Below are 15,876 nucleotides of genomic sequence, written 5' to 3' on the forward strand. Positions count from 1 at the left end.
AACTTTTTTTTTTTTTAATTTTTTTTTTTTAACGTTTATTTATTTTTGAGACAGAGAGAGACAGAGCATGAATGGGGGAGGGTCAGAGAGAGGGAGACACAGAATCTGAAACAGGCTCCAGGCTCTGAGCTGTCAGCACAGAGCCCGACGCGGGGCTCGAACTCACGGACCGCGAGATCATGACCTGAGCCGAAGTCAGATGCTTAACTGACTGAGCCACCCAGGTGCCCCCAACTTTTCTTTTTAAAATTCTGGTCAACAAATAAACCTGCTTCCTTCCATGACTGATGGCATTTCACACTTGATCTTAGCCAAAAGACTGAGAAGAGATGACTGATAGAATTTCAAAAGAACTTTGAGCTAAAGACAAAATAAGTAAAACCTGAATTCTCAGGTATATCATGATCCATTCTCCCTCTAGTTGATTAACTAGAAGTAATTCAGAATGGGGTGCCTGGGTAGCTCAGTCTGTTAAGCATCTGACTCTTGGTTTCAGCTCAGGTCACGATCTCAACAGTTTGATGGGTTCAAGTCCTGCATTGGACTCTGCACTGGCAGCATGGAGCTTGCTTGGGATTCTCTCTTTCTCCCCACCCCTCTCTCTGCCCTTCCCCTGCTTGCACTGTCTCTGTCTCTCTCAAAATAAACTTAAAAAAAAAAAAAAAAGTAATGCTAAGCAACTATTCTCTAAAAATTCATTCACTCTTTATTCTTAACTATCTATACATTTAACTTCTCTTCCTTCACTCTTTCAAGTTCACTCCTCCAAGGAAGTTTAACTGTGCTTTAAATACCCTGGAAATAATACCATCTATCCCTGGAACACTAGTAATGCTCAGGAAAGGGTTACCTTTATAAATAGCAGTATTAATCTCTAGCAACTCTTTAAAATTATAAATGGAATCAGATGGTATCTAAAATTCACCTGTCCCGAAGACTACGTGTTTTTGCTTGGATAATCCCTAAATCCCACAGGGCTGGGTTTTTCCGAGGATCATTCATCTTATGGCCATATACTTCAATTGCCAATGCCCCTTCTGAAAGATGCTCAATGAAGTCTTCAGTAATGTTAACAGAAAACTCCTAAAAGAAAATAATGACAAAAGAGGAAATACCTTCTGATAACCTTATGATTATTCATACCCACCATCACATATCTACTCCATTATGGAGAAGAGAAATGGAAAAAAAAATGTTTTAGTTCTAAAACAGAATCTTTGAACATGCATGATGAGTGCTCAGAAGGTCTAAGGTTCTTGACTTTAAATATAATTGTAACTCTGATTTAAAAAAAAAAAACTTTTCACCTTGAAAATCTGTTGTGAAAGACCAGCACTGTATTCTATTTTGTTAGCAATATTTGGGAAGCTATTTTAAAAGTATAAATAGTTATATTAAGAATTCCAACAATGAGAGGTGCATGGCTGGCTCAGCTGGTAGAGTATGTGACTCTTGATCTTGGGGTTGTGAGTTCAAACCCCACACTGGGCATGGACCCTACTTAAAAAAAAAAAAAAAAGATTTCCAACAATGATCTACAATGTCTTCATATAAAAGTTATTACATGCAATAAGGTAACAGTGTTAGAACAACAATTTTTCTAGCTTTAGGACACAATTATCTCCAATAACAGGAGAGCAGGAATAAATAATGATTATCAGTGCAAAAAAAAAAATCACCCAATTTTTAAAAATTCTCCCAACCTATCCATCTTTACAAGATATATATGACAGCATTTTGCAATAATTATTAAGTTCCAAAATAGTTTATTTTAAAAAGTCATAAAATCCACACTCTCTCTCTTGGTCTTTAACACACAAAGGTATTTCTATGTTTAAAATAGATGAAAAAGAGACCTCTGTCTTGAAAGAAATGAGATGGATCAACTGTGGTTCACTAGAAAAACAGAATCGACAGTCTGACCATCCTGACTCTTCTAATCACTCGCCACAGGTAAACTGACTTCTCTGAACTGACTGCTGCTGCTAAAACAATAAAAGCACTATTATCAAATACAACAGTGGTAAAGATCAGATGAAGAATAATATAAACTGCTTAGCAGGGCATCAGGTGTTCACTGAAGTTCATCATTGTCTCTTTTCTATCTTCATTTTCTCAAAAACACTAGTTTCTTACAATTTTTAGATGACAATCTCTCCAGTACTCTAACTCAACACATGTATTCCATTGAGAAGAGTATATATGGCTGACCCGTGAACAACGCAACGGTTACCAAAACCCCGTGCAGTCAAAACTCCACACAGAACTTTGGACTCCCCCCCAAACTGAACTACTAATAACCTGCCATTGACCAGAAAGCCTTACCACTAACATAAAGGTTTTTAAAAATTTTTTAATGTTTATTTATTTTTGAGAGAGAGTGAGATAGAGTGTGAGCAGGAGAGGGGCAGAGACAGAGAGAGACACAGAATCTGAAGCAGGCTCTAGCCTCTCAGCTGTCAGCACAGAGCCCAACGCGGGGCTTGAACTCACGAGCCATGAGATCATGACCTGAGCCAAAGTTGGACACTTAACTGAATGAGACACCCAGGCACCCCTAAACAGTTGATAAACACAGATTTTGTATGTTATGTATATCCTATACTGTATTCTTACAATAAAGTAAGCTATGGAAAAGAAAATGTTATTAAGAAAACTGTAAGGAAGAAGCACCTGGGTGGCTCAGTCAGTTAAGCATCCGACTTTTGATTTCAGCTCAGGACATGATCTCATGGTTGTGAGATTAAGCCTTGAGTAGGGCTCCCTGCTGAGTATGGAGCCTGCTTAGGACTCTCTCCCTCTCCCTCTGCCCTTTCCCTGCTTGCAAGTGCTCTCTCTCTCAAAATATAAAAAATTTTTTTAAAAAGATATATATTGATACCAAATTATTCAACAAAATATTGCTCACTTTACAGTTTTGTTTTTACCTAAGTATTTAAATGCTGACGGAGTCTGGAAAACAAACTTACATTGCAGTGATCAAAGACAACCATGCATTGAGGCTCCTTGCTGACAGGAGAGGAAGAGGAGGTATCAACTTCAGGTGCAACAATTACTGGCTCCTGTTGGTCCCAGAAGTTGTATTTGCAGAACACAAAGTGGGACAGATGCTGTGGCAAGCCAGTGGCTTGAAGTATTTTAACCTGAAGGAAAAGGAAGGCTCTATTTGTTTTCAACTCAGAAAAGGTGCAACAAGTACTCTGAGTTAGAGATGGACCCCAGTCTTGACTCTGTCACCAACTATTGGTTTTTGTTGACCAAATCCCATTCACTCGGGGGCTGTATTTCTGCATCTGTGAAAAGGTGACGACAACTATTATATTTAGTGAGAGGTTGACAAGAGAGTAACACGACCTTGACTTGGATGTTTTCAAGTATCTACAGAGCAATTCTAGCTTCTTATAACTACATCATCATCACCATCAATCTCATCATCATCATCATATTATTATTAATTATAATTAACTGAGAAAAAGAAGGTTCTCAACATCAACACCATTCAATGATATGAATTTGGCTAACTATGGATGTGTCATAAGAACATAAGAGTGTTAAGAATGATTTATGAAGAAAGAAATCAGCATCCATGACAATAAGGAATATTCAGTAAAGGGCGAAAAACATTTATTTGATATTTTAAAGAATAAGAAAGAATAAGGTTCTTGAGTAGAATATTATATGCTACTAGAGGATTTTCTGGAAAATTTAAAACGCCTTGGGAATGTATACTTTGAAGATCTGAAGGGATAAATGGAGATTAAAGATGGTGAATGCTGACCATCTCTGTACCAACTCTTACTGAATGCCTCCTCCACACAGATTCAGGGAAGAGATGAATCAAAGGAAATGCACCCTGGACTGTAGGAGTGCAGGGCTTTGTGATAACAACATGCAATTAGAAATATATGTCTAATCAGGGATGCCTGAGTGGCTTGGCCGGTTAAATGTCCAACTCTTGATCTCAGCTCAGGTCTTGGTCTCAGAGTCATGAGTTCAATCCCTGTGTTGGGCTCTGCACTGTGTATAAAGCCTACTATAAAAGAAAGAAAAGAGAAGAGAAGAAAAAAGAGAAAAGGAAAGAAAAGAGAAAAAAATGTATGTCTAATTAGACCCAAATGTGCCAAGAATAAATGCCCATAATGGATTTTAAAGCAGTCAAATATTCTAAATATTTCTTTTGGCAGGCAGTGCCAAGTTGATTTTTAAGTTGGAATTTTTGTGATAAGTTGTGACATTCTAAAACTCCTCCAGCTATGACAGAAATTAAATTCTAAAATTAACTGAGCAAAACTAAATTCTGATTTTATAATTGATTAGGGGCTGACTTTCATGACTGAGCATTGATTATTTATTATGTTTTTCACTTAGTCACTTCCTGCATGTTGTATGATGTACTGTGTCTCCAGTAGATAAATTTAATAAAAATAAACTTGAATATGTGGCTGAAGTTGGTATAGTTCAGCAACCACAAATGTAATCATCTTAACATTTCAGGAAGCAATAATAAGACAGAATATCATGCAAAGTAGAGGACTATTTTCTCCTATACCCGGTACATAAGGGGTAAGCAATGGTGGAGAACTCCATTATTATTCATTATTCCCTACAATGGCAACAAGATTTTGAGACATTCAGATAGCAATTCCCCTGATAGGCTACAAAAAAGACAGATTGACTAATGCATTTTATTCGTCTAAACCCAATAGAGCAATTGGTGTTTGGCAATTAATTTTTTGTTAAATTTAAAAAACCATCCCTTTTTCACTAAGTGTTTAAAATTTTTTTATTATATTCTTTAAGGTGAGACAATATGGTGTTTGAGAAGATTACAAGATTTCTGTAGAATAAATCTAAATAAAAATCTCTGTCACATGTTAGCTTCTGCTTTTGAACAGATTAAATTCTTGGTTTTCTCAGGCTGAGACTTCTCCTATGTGAAACAGGACAGCTACCTAATGATACTGGCCTGAGTACTGACCATACCAATGGAATGAAATGAAAACACATCAAAGCATTGAGTGGACAGATGTTTGATACTATTCTTTGTGATTAAATTCCATCGGAAAGCCAATTTTTTCCCCTTAGAAATCAATCTCAATTTTAAGGTTGAAATAAATTAAAAAGATTTCATATGCTGAACTATATCCTACAGGCAACTTATCAGGAATAAGACTGCCAGGAACGAAGAATACCAGGAATGAGGAATATCTTGCATCCAGAACACAGTTTTTGGGTCTTTTTGCTTTTTAAGTTTCTACATACAGAAATCAAAATCACCACAAGGTGTCAGAATGCCACAGATTTCGACTTGCCACTGTTCATTATAAAGCCCAGGAATGTTAGAAAACATGTTGTTTGGGGTTTTAAAATACACTAATTTAATTTAATGTAATTGAAAACATCAATATGTGAATATGTGCACACTTATCTTTCATCATAGAAAAATAAATCTAGACTGCTGTTATAAGCTGGTGATACCTATTACTAAGTGTCCCAGAATGATTTGTTTTTCCCACCAATATTTTATTGTCATATAGTCTGTCTTCCTCATTTTACACAAAAGACCATTATATGCTTAGAATATGGTCTCTAAAAAACACTTTCCACTGAAAGGAACTAGGTTCCTTGGAGACATAGCTGATTCTAGTTCTGGGAGAGGAAAAGTCCAGAATGAAACTAGAATATTCATCATACCAGGAAGCAAGAGAGCTTGTAGCATAGTCTATGAGGGTTACGTTTGTGTCAAAAGGACTCAAGAGACAACTGAAGAGGAGCCCACAGGCCAAAGATGGGATAATTTGAGCTTCAATATAGGTAATAAATACAATGGATCAAAACACATCAAATATTTTTAAATCAAAGAGTTCACAATGACATTTGGGCAAAAAACAAAAAACAAACAAACAAAAAAAAAGCAACAAACACCTCACTGGCCACTTTTGTATGTTAGTAGGAAAACCAATTAATTATTTTTGAAAATTAGTTTAAAAATTTTTTTTCAATGTTTATTTCTGAGACAGAGAGAGACAGAGCATGAGTGGGGGAGGGGCAGAGAGAGACAGAGGGAGGCACAGAATCGGAAGCAGGCTCCAGGCTCTGAGCCGTCAGCACAGAGCCTGACGCGGGGCTTGAACTCACAAACCGTGAGATCAGGACGTGTGCCAAAGTCGGCCACTCAACCGAATGAGCCACCCAGGCGCCCTGAAAATTCGTTTTTAAAAAAAAGGAGAAAAGAATGCAACATTTACCCTGCCTTTCCTATACAAATTGTATCCCTGAAGAACAAAATAGCTGATATAATAGGAAGATTCTCTCTAGAATCTAGAGAAGAGTTCTATTTTTTTAATATAATTTATTGTCAAATTAACTAACATACAGTGTGTACAGTGTGCTCTTGGTTTTGGGGGTAGACTCCCGTCTTCACTTATATACAACACCCAGTGCTCATCCCATCAAGTGCTCTCCTCTATGCCCATCACACATTTTCCCCTCTCCCCCAATGCCCCCATCAACCCTCAGTTTGTTCCCTGTATTTAAGCGTCTCTTATGGTTTGCTTCCCTCCCAAGAATCTAGAGAAGAATTCTAGCTAACAAATGGTGATATAATTATAGTATCATTCTTTTCTAACTCCTAATGAAATATCTAGGTAATGATCATCAGTAATTGCTAACATCTCCAGAAGAAAACCAGACATAATATGACTGCGGATTGAAGAACACACCAACACCTATAAAATGCCCTTGCTACTCCCCTTCCCCATATTATCACCTTCATATCTAACTACCAGTTTAACACATTCAATAATACCAATCAGCAAAATCTAGATTATGAGATAATACAAGACCAGTAAGTCAGTTTCTACAATAAAGAAACTATAGGGTAAGAGAGAGAGAGAACAAGAGAGGAAGCAAGCCAGCACAAGGCCAGTGACACTTTAGATTCAGATCTAAATCTAAAGATTAAGATTTAAGTGACACATCACACAAGCCAATCAAGGAAACTGGGTAAATCATGACATTAAGAAAGTATTAATTTTAGATTATGGTATAATAGTTATTTTTTTAAGTACTCTTCTTTTGGAGATATATACTAAACTACTACAGATGAAATATGATGTCTGGAATAGTTTCAAAATAATCCAGGGGAAACAGCACAGAGCAGCTTGGGTGTATGAGTCAGACATGATTGACCATGAGTTGATAATGTGGAGGGAGGGTAAATAGGGATCAATAACATTTTTCTCACTACTTTTTTATATGTTTGATATCTTCCATTAAAAAAAATCTGAAAATATTTTAAATTCTTTTTTTTTTAAAGCTTATGTTACCCATTATATACTACTTCTTTTTTTCAGTTCTGACTTTCTCAAATGAAACTGTATCTGTGTATGGTACCTTACTAATGGTAAACTTTTACATAGTTGCATTTACTAGTCCATCACTTTTAAAAGGAGCCATTATGGAGTCATCAAGTCTATGTCTCCATCTTTGATAATCATACAACCTCAGAGAAAATGTTCTAGAATCAAGAATAATACAGTAAGGATTAACCTTTTAGTGAATTAAGAATTTTCCCTCACATTCTGAAGCACCTGACTTAAACATCCGAGGCCTTCTTAATATATACAAAGACCCATAGAAAGGAGCACATCTTTAACAGCTGTAGTAGTTTCCCCATAGCTCGCAGCAAATGCCTCACTTACTCTTTTCAGTATTAACTCCAATTTTAGTATTTAGTATTTCAGTGTTTAGTATTCCAATTTAGTATTTCAGTATTAACTCCAATATTTACTGAGACATGGAACTGGACTAAGGATGGATTATGAAATACACGTTAAGTTTAGGCTTCCTTCATTTCACCTTTTAATGGCCTTCTTCTCACTCATACACTGGTCCTATGATCCTCGTGGATTTCTCTTCCTCAAAAACCCTTTTAACTGGGTCCTACAGAGATTCTCAACCAATGGCACACTGGATCAACACACTATTTGGAAATGTGTAAGAGATTTTTCATTGTCCTAATGAGTGACAGAGGTGGCACTAACTACACCAATTGGGTAGGAGTTCAGGAATGTAATGACCTACTTAAGGTCTACCTAGCTATTACCCATGAAAATACGACAGTACCCTATGGAGAAAGAGGTTTATATCACGTGCTCCCCCCCCTTCAAGTTCACTCTGAGTCTCACCTCCAGAAATTTTCCTCAGACTTTACTCTCTGAATTAATTACCTCTCCTCTATGTCCCAGAGCAACTCTTTCAACCTCTCTCAGAGCACTTGGGTCACAAGATATTGGATTCTTGTGTGTCCCCCTCCACATAAACAGAAACTACACAGGTTGCTCCTTGACAGCAGAAATCCTGTCTTATTCATCTTTATGTTCTCAGCACAATGTATCACTCAAAAATACTCTTGAATTGTATGCATGGAAAGACCAGAAAGAGCAGGGTTTGGGATGAGCACATGCTGGAGTAGCATACACAAAGGCACATGGGTAAGGGGAACCAAAAACACATGGAAAAACACGTGAAGAGTGACTTCTATATAATAGGAGCTTAGGAGCAGAACCAAGACTGGAGTAAATCTCTAGCATCAGCACAAGTCAAGAGGTCCAATAGGAGGAAGAAATTCATGTGAAAAAAACTTTGTTTCTCTACAGAGAAGTTCACATAAACATAAATCCATAAAACTTTGGAACAGAATGTCCCGGAAAAAGAGGTGACTTATCTGAAACTTCAAAGAGGAAGGTAGTAGAAGTACCTAACTGGTAAATCAGTATATATGATGAAATATGGTCTCCAGAATACCAATACTAAAGATTTCTTTAGAGACAGGTATTTCAAAATTCGAAAGAGAACACAGTATTTATTGTCTAACTACCCACAATCCTCAAAATCCACCACACTTCCATTACTTCTAAATGAAACTGGGACTTACCATGCACACAAGTCTATTCTCCTGGGTTTCCTTATCACAGGAGAGATCTGTGGTGTCATCACCTCCAGCAATCCTTTCCCCAATGTCACCACTGATTCGCATCACCTCCACATGCAGCCGACCTGCCACCTATAACAAGAGAAGAAAAATGGGATTTTGTTATTTCTCCCATTTTAGAGTCAGGTGGTTGGGTTAATGGTAAATGAGAATTTAGAAGTGTAGGTTCTAACAGTTACTTTTCCTCAAAGTACTTGGAATAATCACCACCAAGCAGATGGAAACACAGGTAATAATAATACACATAAATAACACTTATTATTGATGAAAAAGAGTCACAACAATGTACTACCACCACCGTAATGTTTCCTAAACTTTTCTCTGCAGGGTATAAGGCATAAAGAGAAAACTAACCTCTCCTTTCTGGTTGACAATTGGAACAGCATACTGTAACTTCACATCATAGAAGAGGGACTCGAGGAAGACATTCGCCACCCCAATGAGACTGTGATTTTCCTGTTCGTCATAGAATGGATCAGCACGCTTGAAGTAGGATCGTATGACCTTTAAAGAGATTTGGAACATCGCAACTTCAGAAATCACTTAAAACAAATTAATTCAGGGAGGCTGGGTGGCTCAGTCAGTTGAGCGTCTGACTTTGGCTCAGGTCATGATCTCATAGCTCGTGAGTTCGAGCCCTGCGTCGGGCTCTGTGCTGAGAACTTGGAGCCTGGAGCCTGCTTCGGATTCTGTGCCTCCCTCTCTCTCTGTTCCTCCTCCGCTCATGCTCTCTCTCTCTCTCTCTCTCTCTCTCTCAAAACTAAATAAACATTCAAAAAAAATTTAAAACAAATTAATTCAACCTACTACCACCTTTTCATGGCCAGTAAGAAAGTGATCAAACTCAGCTTAAGTACAACACTGGGTCACACCCACTCCCTCTTCCTCATCCCCATCAGAATGGGGATCAGCATCCTTCACCCATGACAGAGCCATCTCAGTATATCATTACTTTATTTCTTCTCCTTTATGTGGAAATCTTGCCATGAAAATAGAAAACACATATTGGCTAGAAAAAGAAGTCGAGTGTACAAAAGTGCTCTTCAGTTGTCATTCATATCTATTCCACTTGTTCCTGCCAAACCATAAGATAATGGTGCTGCTTAACGAGAGCTGACCCCATATGCAAGAGTGGTTTGCTTTTTTGTAATTTGTTAATGTTGTTTTCTTTCTAGGCTGACATACAAGAGAAATACAGAAGAAAAGAAAAAAAATTTAAGAAAAAATGTCATCTAACTATAAAGTCATTTTTTATGACAATCTGGAAAAATAACATTTATTTTTAAAAACAAGATGCTAAGGAAGTAAACAACTCTGAGGAAACAAGACCAACAGTGTTGACAGTTGTATAAATATACATAACATGTATTTCTGTTTTAAATATGCACAAGTACATGGCCAACCTAAATGGGAAAACCTGCAACTTGAGGAGAAAGTTCCAGAGTACAGCTCTACATCACCCACTTTAGGATCAAAACACCTTCAAAATCTGCTCTTAATGGTATAAATATTAAGGTACCACTGATGTTGTACTCAAAAAAGTGATACTACAGGATACTATTTGCAAGGTTAAATGTGTGGAGAAGTGGGAAGAGAGATAATAAGGCCTGGTCTCTGTCCTAAGTAAATTCACAGTCCTGCACAGGACCAGACACACATGACAACTACAGATGTCAGAATGGAATGTAGAAGATTCTACAAGTAATCCAGAGAACATACAATGAGGAGAGGAAAGAAGATTCTTGATTAGCAAAACAATTTAGAAGGTTAAAATAAGTATTATTCTAAAAACAGGATTACTATTTTAGAAAAATGAACAATTCTTCCCTAAAATGGTTAGGCTCCTTCCTGCTTGATTCTTTCTATGACTACTGGTTAAGTCCTTTTTCTCAGATAACTTACTGGAGTATCTTCTTCACACTCCTTCCACTCCTGATAAAGGTCTCTCATATCCAGCAATCTGTTGTCCAGTTTTTCTAAAGACCAAATCTGTTTTCCTTTTCCTTTTCTTCTCACCTGGATTGCAGGCTCACTAAGAAGAGAGCCTCGCTGTAAAACAGTAAGAGTGACCATGTGAAACACAAAGATATCCATCACGGAAGTCAACCCTGACCATTCTCTACCCACCAGTCAAATGTCATCAACCCAAACTAAAGCTGCTATCATCCTCTATTCAGTTCACTGCAAAACTTCCCAGAAACCTTACAAGCTTAATATGATGCCATTATATTCAATGGCGATCAAAATCTAAATTTAAGTATATAAATTACATGTAATTTACAAAGTAAATTTACATAGTATATTATTCATATAGTATATGGGATATAAATTTAAATCTAAAACCTAACAGACTAAATCATGTTTAATGGGATATTAAAAATGTTTTATTCAGACCATCATATGATCAGAGAGTCCCAGTGGGTAGAAAAAAAGTCATAAGCATTGAATGGGAAGGGAAAGTTTGCTGGGATGGAGAGCTAAGAAATGATCTTTTACTTTCAAGTTTGAATTTAAAAATCTTTTTGAATGGGTAGTATGTTAATGTGGTACAAAACACAAAATGTTTAAAAGAGCAAACCATGAAAAGAATCCCATTTACCCATTTGGAGGCAACAAATGACACCAACGTAAAAATACACATAGCTTGAATTTAAAATTTAAAATTTAAAAGAACAGTATAGAACTAGACAGAGATGCTGGTCACACAACACTGTGAATGCACTAAAGGCCACTGAACTGTTTGCTTTAAAACGGTTAATTTTATGTTATATGAATCTCACCAGAAAAAAACCTAGAATTTAATGAAGTTTTTCCAGCTTAAAAAAGCAATGTGTTTTTAATATAGAAAAAGTTTTTAAAACCACAAAGTAGAAAATAAAAATACCCCTGTGAATCTCCCCCAGAGAGACGTATCTATCAGTTACTCATCAATTTAGAGTCACCAGATAATTTATCAACTGTTTGGATATGTCTACTCGGAACTTTAGGGGACTGTGAATACACCCATGTTACTTTAACATCCCACGTATAATCATTTTCAAAGAAACAGAATTCACATGATGAAACAAAGATTTTAGAATTCTGAAGCTCAAAAATTACCATTCTCTCATACTATAAAGACTCCCCTACCTAGTACTCAGCCAACCAGGGAATCAATACAAAAAGCTCATCAGTGATCTGCAGAGAGTGGTACTACAGGCAGAGAATGCTAGAACCAGGAGGAAATGGCAACCTGCAATATGCTGAAGCATCAAGACTTGGCCCTCCTGCAATTACAATAAGAATTGGAAAAAAGAAAAAAAAAAAAAAAAAAAAAGAAATTTCTGCCTCTCACCAAAATCACCAGAAAGAGGCAAGTACAAGGTCAGGAGTAAGACCAGAACAAATAACGGCGTGCACAGCATGGACACGACATTAAGTGAAATGAAGAGTTTTCAAGTACCAAAACCAAAAGATTTTGTTGGATAAAAGAGTTAAGGCCCAGCCTGAGTTAAGGAGACTCTCTACTTAAGAAATACTTTCTTGTCAAGCTCGTCTCTCCAGGTGAAATCTGAAAATACTAATCTAGTAAATCTATGATAGCAGTGTAGATTAGTAGCCGTCTGTTAACGATGGCTGCTTCAACACCAGCAATGTGCATCATCTCTACCGGCCATCACATACCCCATGAACATACTCCCAGGTGTCTGGGAGAGAGGGATGCCCAAAATGACCTGTGTCACTTCTAGGTGTTGACCTGGCTGCCTGGAGACAGGGTTGATCTTTCCAACAAGGTCCGAGCCAGGATACACAGAAAAAGCTACAGAGAGTCATGCTTAATGGGGGAAAAATGTTTGTTTCTGTTTTTCCAACTCAAACACTACAGAATGGAAAAAGACCTTGCTCTGCTCAGTCTTCTAGAAGAATATAAGCCCTATACCTTCTGCCCAAGATTAGCTTTCCTCTACTGCTTTTTGTCTGAGTCCCACTGCACCCATGGTTTGCCCTACAGATGCCAACAAGCAAAATAAAGTTCTAAGTTCGCAGAATATATACCAAAAGACAAGTCTCAGGGCACCTGGGTGGCTCAGTCGGTTAAGTGTCCAACTCTTGATTTCAGCTCAGGTCATGATCTCACGGTTTGTGAGTTAGAGCCCCATGTCGGGCTCTGTGCTGACAGCATGCAGCCTGTTTGGGATTCTCTCTCCCTCTCTCTCTCTCTCTCTGCCCCTCCCCTGTATGTGCGTGTGCATGCTCTCTCTCAAATAAATAAATTTTTTTAAAAAATGCAAGTCTCCATAAAGCAATGAATGCATCACATCCACAATACCTATATTACTAAAAACATTAAGTATCATATTTGCCAAATATCTGTTCTGTGGAATCATTGACCTTGATGTTGTGATGCCACAAGAAAAAGATAGATGTGGTCCTTGCTATCAAATTAGAACACCCAAGAAGGATTCATTAAACCTCTGCTGTGTCAAATACTGTAGGGGAAACAAAGCACACAGACCCTCAAAATATTTTTCTGAATATAACATTCTATCATAAAAATTACATATGAACATGATTGAGAGCTAGAAAAGAACCTAAATAACAAAGAAAACACCTGAATGGCAAGGATAGAAAACTCTGATGGGAACTTCCCTCTATATTTTATTAAGCTTATTACATAATACCACAAAAATTTGTGACCATGAATGCACACATGAAACAACTAATAAACAGTTTTGCAGAGCAATCTGTTAGCAAGTGGAAATAACATAGTTTATGTAAAATAAACAGGTACCTTAAGGGAGGAGGGTTGTACAGTGGTAACAAAATGAAGGGGAAACACCACTTTCAGAAGATTCATCAGGAAAGACTTTTCAGAAATCATTTAAACAAACTGGAAGAAAGGGAGTTGAGGGAAATAAATTGGTAGAGTGTGGTGGGTGGAGGTGGAGAGGATATTCTTGTGGACAAAGGACATATATGCACAGAGGCAGAGAATTAAAAGCAAATAAACTCTACTGGAGAGCGGAGAGCAAGTACAAAAGGATACAGACTGCAGAAAGTATAGGTGGGGAGAAGGGCAAATCCACTGGTATTTAATAACACTGGTGAAATAGACAATGTCCCCAATGACATCTTTGCCTCTTCCATGAATGGCAACCTCACCTTCCTGTTGGCATCCAGGCTGGAGGCTGGAATCTGCAGGGTTACTTTATACTCTGTTCTTTTATCCAGTTCCTCTGCAATGTAACTAGCTTCTCTCACCAACAGATTGGCTTTAACAATTTGTTCCCTCAGCCTCATCAGGCTGTTATTCAGTGTTGCTTCTCTTTAAAAAAAAAGGGGGGGGGGGAGGGGGATAACCGTCAAGCAGCACATCAGAATATTATGTACTACATAATACACAAATGCCAATCTGCGAACCAAGCTTTACAACTGCCTTTTGCACACAGGGAATACATTACTGACACCGACCCATGCATGCGCTTGTATCCGGGCTAAGTTATACGTACAGGCACACGCTCGTGTAACAAGCTGGCCGTTGATTACGACAGTGCTCACTTGACTGTGTATACAAGTCACCTGGGGGTCTTGATAAACTGAAGATTTTGACTCATGAGTGCTGGGGTGGGACCTGATATGCTACACTTCTATCAATCACCTCAGAGAGATGCTGCCTATCTGCAGACCAAACTTGGAATGGCAAGAGGTTAGTTAAGTACAATCTGTAACCGTAGATGAGACATTTTAGTGCAATGCTAATTAGCCCATATAGAGATCAAACTTGCAATCTGCATCTCATTAGCACCATGCTTTACCTACCTGAACTAATCAGTCCAGATAACCACCTTTCTTTTTTTTTCTTTTTTTTTAAAAAGCATCTACCCAAGCTTCAGAACCTAAAGTATAATACAATGATAAAGTATAACTTCTAAGTACAAATATTTGTTTATTCAATCCAAAAGCCATACAGACTAAAATGTGGCAGTACCTAACAAGGGCAACTTTAAAGAAATCAATATAAATTGGTAATTCCTGTTTTTTTCAAAAATGAAAAAAATAAGATAATGCCAAATGATTCTTAAGCTGTAACACTCTCTTTTTAATCTAACTTTTTTTCAAGTAATTTCTAGATCTCTTCACCCTGCATCTGACCTGGGCAGGTTACAGTAACAAGCACTGGCTGTGCATGTGTAATAAAGGCCCTATGCACCTACCTCTCTTCAGCCCACTGTCTCAGTCGCTGTTGAGCACTGGGTGAGTGGAAAGAAAACCTGTCCCCGCTACGGCAGTTTTGCTTCTCAGGAGACAGCCTTCTTCGTAGCTGCTCCAATTCATGTTCATACATAAGCCTCTGGCGCTCTAATGCAGATCGTTTCTCTTCTTCATGCTGTTGTTCTAGGCTGTTCAATATGGACTGCATTGGATCTAAACAAGGGTTTTTTAAAAAGGTAAATAATGAACGAAAGGTGACTGTACAACACAATATATTTCAAATGCTGTTCTATATATTGCTATGCTGTTTGTCACCCTAATTAGTAAAAGAAGACTCTTGAAGACAGTTTGGAATAAACTCAGTTTTCCTTACTCACAATTACTCATCATATCATCTATTCTTATTAGATATATGCCGAACTGTTTTCCATCCAGAAAAAGCAGGTCTTATTGTGTGTTCTACACATAACCTAAGAGTGGCAGTCAAGTGTCAAATCTGAGAAATTCTACCACTAAGAATAAAGTTGGCAGTGATTTGTAATCAAGGCTGAAAGAATGAAAAGTTTATATAAATAAATTAAAACCAAAGACACAAAAGAATAGAGTGCAGGGAATAACATAAAGATTTCCTTTTTTGGTTAACATTTAAAAGGTCTCAGTCACAAACATGTTTAACTCTCCACCAACTT

General features: G+C 37.5%; 1 protein-coding gene across 3 annotated transcripts in view; it reads right to left on the reverse strand.

Moving 5' to 3' along the window:
* Positions 1 to 15,876, reverse strand: part of KIF13B (kinesin family member 13B) — a 199,270-nt gene that overhangs the window by 67,381 nt on the left and 116,013 nt on the right. For all 3 annotated transcript variants that reach the window (XM_042983548.1, XM_042983549.1, XM_042983547.1), the window contains exons 17-23: positions 15,190 to 15,400; positions 14,138 to 14,300; positions 10,898 to 11,044; positions 9,350 to 9,499; positions 8,939 to 9,067; positions 2,970 to 3,143; positions 926 to 1,083 (exon numbers count right to left, since the gene is read on the reverse strand). In XM_042983548.1, coding sequence (XP_042839482.1) covers positions 926 to 1,083; positions 2,970 to 3,143; positions 8,939 to 9,067; positions 9,350 to 9,499; positions 10,898 to 11,044; positions 14,138 to 14,300; positions 15,190 to 15,400 — 1,132 coding nt within the window. The remainder of the gene's footprint in view (positions 1 to 925; positions 1,084 to 2,969; positions 3,144 to 8,938; positions 9,068 to 9,349; positions 9,500 to 10,897; positions 11,045 to 14,137; positions 14,301 to 15,189; positions 15,401 to 15,876) is intronic.

The sequence above is a fragment of the Panthera tigris genome, chromosome B1, assembly GCF_018350195.1.
Source record: "Panthera tigris isolate Pti1 chromosome B1, P.tigris_Pti1_mat1.1, whole genome shotgun sequence".
Classification (NCBI taxonomy): Eukaryota; Metazoa; Chordata; class Mammalia; order Carnivora; family Felidae; genus Panthera; species Panthera tigris.